The sequence below is a fragment of the Etheostoma cragini genome, chromosome 22 (genome assembly GCF_013103735.1).
Source record: "Etheostoma cragini isolate CJK2018 chromosome 22, CSU_Ecrag_1.0, whole genome shotgun sequence".
Classification (NCBI taxonomy): Eukaryota; Metazoa; Chordata; class Actinopteri; order Perciformes; family Percidae; genus Etheostoma; species Etheostoma cragini.
Genome location: NC_048428.1, coordinates 815,625 through 821,273, shown reverse-complemented (window position 1 = coordinate 821,273; position 5,649 = coordinate 815,625). Strand labels below are relative to the sequence as shown.

Sequence of the window (5,649 nt, the reverse complement as noted above, 5' to 3'; positions counted from 1 at the left end):
CTATCTAAAACAGGGGCCAAACAGTTGGCAAAGTCCTGTTCAATCTCAGCAGCTAAAGGAAGCATGTTTATTTGGAAAAGGCGATGTTTGCTGTATAATTCTGACTTTTATAAGTCATAACAATGTGCTAATCTGTTTTAATGTTGGCTCATTCAGTAAATTGAATTCCTAATTAAATTTGACTTGTATTGTGGAATCAAGTGATGAATACAAAATGTGTGTGTGTGTGTGTGTGCTAAAGTATTATATTCTCTCCTCAGGCAAATATTACCTTGTTGTATTTGGAACTCAATTCAATTTTATTTTTAGTATGAAATAATAGCAAGAGTTATCTCAGGACACTTTCCAGATAAAGCAGGTCTAGACCACACTGTACAGTTAACAAAGACCCAAATATTTCCAATACTTCCCCCAAGAGCAAGCACGTGAGGAACAGTGGCAAGGAAAAACTCCTTTAACCAGATAGAAAGCTCAGATAAACCAGAGACACTGATTCAGATATACAGAAATAGAGAATTATTATTAATAATAATTATAGCAGTTGGCATGATGAACAGTAGCAATTATAGTAACAATAAAGGAACAAAAATGGAACAGTGACTAGCAATAATAGGTGTTAAGGCCTTTGCAGACACAGAATACGTACTTTGCTGATTAAACCAGCAATGTTCTGATTTCTAGGCCAGCTGGAGGCACTGGGAACACAGCATTGACTTATCATCCCCATTAAAGTTGATTGACAAGTTGCTTATTTACATATCCGGCATTCATCCTACAGCATTGTCATTCAGTTGTGTGTCTTTGGGATTTGTTTCTACACGTTTAGTGCATTGTGGCTTGTGTGGACAGCTGAACTGATTAAAATAGCAGCGTATCTGTTCCGTCAAACGAGTTAGACATGCTGCCAGTGCAATTTCCTCTCTCTTTTAACTCTAGTTTTGGTCTCCACCGGCTCCTGAGGGAAATCTCTGTGTCTTTAGCTGCTAAATGCCCAGCTCGTCTCTAACTGCTTCTGTCTGCTGTCTGCTGCTGATCAGGGAGAGTCCAGTATGTATTTTCTCTGGGAGCGATGCCATGAGAGCGCTGGGAGTAACACAGCAGTAAAGCTGCTGGACAGCCAAACCAAGAGCTGCTATAAAACTGCCCTGAAAAGCACATTCAGCAGATTCCTCTCATTACAAAAGACAATAAAAACAAGCCAATGCAATCAAAGACAAAAGATACAATAAGATAAACCTGGTAACATATAACAGACCTTCACTACATCTAATTGATATAATAACTGAATAAACAGTAAGAGTAGACCCAGGAAGCACCAAGCTGTGTATTGACGTTGTGCTTTTAGCTGCAGGTTTCTAAGTGCCTGTTAGTTTCCTCGTCGTAATCCATCTCAGCACCTATTTTCAGTTCGTCTTTTCTAAATTAGAAGATCCCATTTATTTGTTTAATTCCTAAAGACCTGAAACCACGTTGTTATGCCCCATAACCCATGTGCAGGGCTTTATTACTCCACATATACCAGCAGGCTCTCGGCGAGATAATTTGCACGTATAAAACAGCATCCCTGCAGAGCCAGGAGCTCTCTGATTGTTCTCTGTGATAATGAGGGCTATTATTTTGAGGCAGCCGTGGTAACGAGTAGAGAGGAAACAAGGAGAGGGGATTAAAGAAAAAAGGGAGGGAGGAGAGAAGAGAGGAAACAAGTTCCCTTATTTGAGTCTTTGCTCCTCCGGCCTCGGTTGAAACAGAAGTTGTTCTGTCCCTCCTTTGTGAAGGCCGTCTCAAAGCTCTCATTTCTGCCCCGAAGACGGAGGAGGGATCTCTGAGGAGCTATGAGCGAGGATGGATTTCTGAGGAGCCATGTTAAAGGATACAGAAAGCAGCCTTCCTAGGAAACTGTGCAGCTGAAACCAGAGGGACAAAGTCACGTGACGCTACAGAGGAAAGGACGTCTCATCCCTCTAGAGCACATTTCATCGGGTCCTCTCCCCTCCCATGATTTCCTCGCCTCTCTCCTGTGTTTATTTGGAGGGACGGACTAAGACGCGAGGAAGAGATGCAAGTGAAGGAACTGGGGATGCAATATAAAGGATCTGAGATCCATCCGAGGAGAGGAAGAGGAGGAGAAGAGAGGAGGATGAGGAGAAGAGAGGAAGCAAGGAGAGGAGGGAAAGTCAAAGAAAGAGTGTTGTCTTTGTATGTCCCTGATGGCATTGTAGTGTTTTACCATGAATGCAGCTCAGTGTGAAGAGGCTGAGTAAGTCTTCTCTCTAAAAAGCCCTCGAGCCACAGACTGAACGGGCCTTTCTCTGCCTGACGCAAGAAGAAGAGAGGATGGGAAAAGGGGGGAGTGATTATCTTCAGCTGTACCTGGGGCCCACTCAGCATCACTGAGTGTGGATTATGTGACAGTGTGCAGCACAGCTGTGTAGCGAAGACAAGCATTAGCTTCACATCGTTGAGTTGTGTAGCCATCTCTGCGACCGTGGTAGACGATGTACAGTACATGTGAACTCCAACACAAATCATTTTCCTATGGTTGTTAAGCTGCTGGCAATCCTTATTGATTAGCAGAAAAATCCATTTTACTGTTATTATCAAACTAAACTGCTACATAAATGAACAGGTCATGGTGGAGGCCACTGTCTCACCGGACAAATGGAGCTTTTATTCAGCCATGCTAACGGCAATGTCGGTCAGTTAGTTCAACATATCGGTCTGGCCTGAAATATTGCAACAACCGGTGTTTTCCCTAAGTTTGTGGAAGACTTAGGTGGACATATTTGGTGGGGGGTTTAGGGGTACCTCTGTCAAGAAAATGTCGATGTGAAATTTCCCATCATAATGGACCATTATTATTACAATATCTGTGCCTGAAACATCGGAGAAGTGAGAGCAGACAATCAATAAATAACAGTCCAAAAGCTTAAAGATAAAACTTGCTAAAAAGGTCCACTGGGGACGGAACACAATCATTAGATCTGAGGAAAGTCGATTGGTTAGTTTTGAAGCTCACATTGACTTTACATTCATTGGACTTAGATGTTGCCCAGGACGGCTTGGGTGCTGCGTCTTGTGACGATGGGGAAAACCCTGGCAACAACTATCGGATGGACCGTCGTCACATTTGCTGCAGAACCCCCAGAGGATGAAGCCTGATGATATTTCCTCAAGTCCACGGACATTCATTATTACCGGAAGATGAATGCTACCGACTTTGACTGACTTCTCCTCAGCACCGCCATGATTTACACATTTGCGATTTTGAACGCATATCTCAACTCAAATGTCTCTTACATCATCATTAGGTCAAAGTTTTATTAATAATAATGAAATAAGAAGGAGGTTAAACGCCAGCAAAAATGTTGGCATCGGTATCCGTGAGTCCTGGAGTTTATGCATCGATATAGCCCCAAAGAAACTAGTTGATGACAGACTGTCAAACAGAATAAAAAAAGAAAGTTTATTGGGGTTCATTGTTTGTGTTTGTTTAAGTCTCACAAAGAGCCTGTCAGAGAAGACTTCTTCTTGCTTGGCGTGTTTTATCGGGAGGGGATGGTACCCGTCAACATCAGGCTTTCAGGATCTCAGACGTCTTTATGACAGGATTACCAAACAGCAAAGCAGCAGAAGAACGGGGTAAAACTGGGCAGACACCCAAACTAACATTGAATCCAAACGGGGAACAATCAGCAAGTTGAAGTCAGATTATCGCCTGTGAAAAACTGGATGGAAAAGGGAAATAGCTCATTGCAAATTCTTTTTTAAATTATACATTTTTCTGGTTTGCAAAGTAGTGTTCCCACCCTCTCTGATTTGGCCCACGGGCCTTGATTTTGAAGTGTGCTATATCCCAACACTTCTGTCCACATACAGAAGAGTGTGTGTGTGTGTGTGTTTGAGAGTGAGTGAGTGAGTGTGTGCATGAGTGAGTGAGGAATTTAGTGAATAAGAGTTTGTGTGTGTGTGTGTGTGTGTGTGTGTGTGTGTGTGTGTGTGTGTGTGTGTGTGTGTGTGTCTGTGTTTGTGAGAGAATTAGTGTGCTGTGTGTGAATGAGTGTGTATGTGTGTGTGTGTGTGAGGGAATGAGTGTGTTGTGTGTGTGAGGGAATGAGTGTGTTGTGTGTGTGAACGAGTGAGTGTGTGCGTGCGTGCGTGCGTCCGTGCGTGCGTGTGTGTGTGTGTGTGTGTGTGTGCGTGCGAGTGAGACTCACCAGGAAGGTGGCGATGGCCGTGCCGATGATGAAGCCAGCGATGACGTCCGACCAGTGGTTGCGGTATTCAGCCACGCGGTTCAGACCGGTGAGGAAGGCCAGACACATGAGCCCCAGGGACAGCATGGGCTTGGCCAGACGCGTCCCTTTGGCCTGCACCGTGCACGTCACGTACATCTGCCAGAGACGAGAGACGCAACCATTGCTGGAGATCATCTGCATTTACGAAGATCTTGGTAAATCACTAAGTTCTTATTCAGTTAAGAGACATGTATAAACACAGGACCCTCCTTTTGCTGAAAGAGATGTAGAGCTGGGGTTGTGTCTATCTATAGTAATGGATAGGAGTATATATATACTGAGTGGAAGTCTGAAACAGTCCCCTGCTCTTAGGATGGAACACCATGGTCTAGTACTGAAACGTTGCAGACTGATAAACTTTACAGCGTGTGGGATATTTTGTTGCATCTTTTGACCTGCATCAGTTTGAACACTGATGTAAACTGAACTGTAAACTTTTGCTCCCAGAAGCAGCAAGTAAGAACTGTCATGTCTCAGAGGTGTTTATGAAGATTCAATCCATCACCCTAATGAAAATATACTCCTGATAGGGAAATGCTGAAAATCTACATTACTTTGGTTTGACTTTTTAAAATGTTCTGAAGTCTCGTCCCTGTGCATGTTTTATTGAAAACTATGTGATGAAATGCCGGCAGACAGCTGTGACTGTGTGTAAATATGAGCGGATATGTAAAGTCTCTCCTCAGGGCATACCCCCCGTATATAGAGAAGTGCTGGCAGATCACTGGAACTGAAGCATAGAAGAAGAAAAAATAAGGAGAATGAGGCGGATGGAGAAAAAGGACAGGAACGACATAATAATATGAGAGCTGAGGCAGAAGATGATACCCAGAGGGGGAGACACAGCAAATTAGAGAGGTGAGGGGAAGAGAGAAGGAGAGACAAACGGAGCATAGGGGAAGGAGGTAAACGCAGAGAGCAGATAAGAAAGTGGAAAGAGAGGAGAAGAAAAAGGAGGAGGAGATATGAGCACATGATAGGAGAGGAGATTGAAAAGATTTAGGCTGAGAGGATATTGTAGCGTTAACACTTGGTGCTCACACGACAGATTGTTATGTTTGGCAGACTTCGGGTTTCACTTCAGGGTGAATGTCTTTTCTGTCCCCGTCCTCCTGTCTCTGTGATGGCGTTCTAACCTCTGGTGGATTTCTGAGGACTGGTTACCTGGTCCTCAGATCTCTGCAGGGTAAATCCAGACAGCTCTCTGGACTATGTGTCCAATCTGAGGACTATGGTTACCTGGTCCTCAGATCTCTGCAGGGTAAATCCAGACAGTTAGCTAGACTGTCTGTCCAATCTGAGGACTATGGATACCTGGTCCTCAGATCTCTGCAGGGTAAATCCAGACAGCTCT

The 5,649-nt window shown here is 43.9% G+C and overlaps 1 protein-coding gene across 3 annotated transcripts in view; it reads right to left on the bottom strand.

Annotated features, from left to right (window-relative positions):
* Positions 1-5,649, bottom strand: part of plppr5b (phospholipid phosphatase related 5b) — an 82,280-nt gene that overhangs the window by 8,530 nt on the left and 68,101 nt on the right. For all 3 annotated transcript variants that reach the window (XM_034862091.1, XM_034862092.1, XM_034862093.1), the window contains one exon: positions 4,215-4,391. In XM_034862091.1, the coding sequence (XP_034717982.1) occupies positions 4,215-4,391 (177 nt within the window). The remainder of the gene's footprint in view (positions 1-4,214; positions 4,392-5,649) is intronic.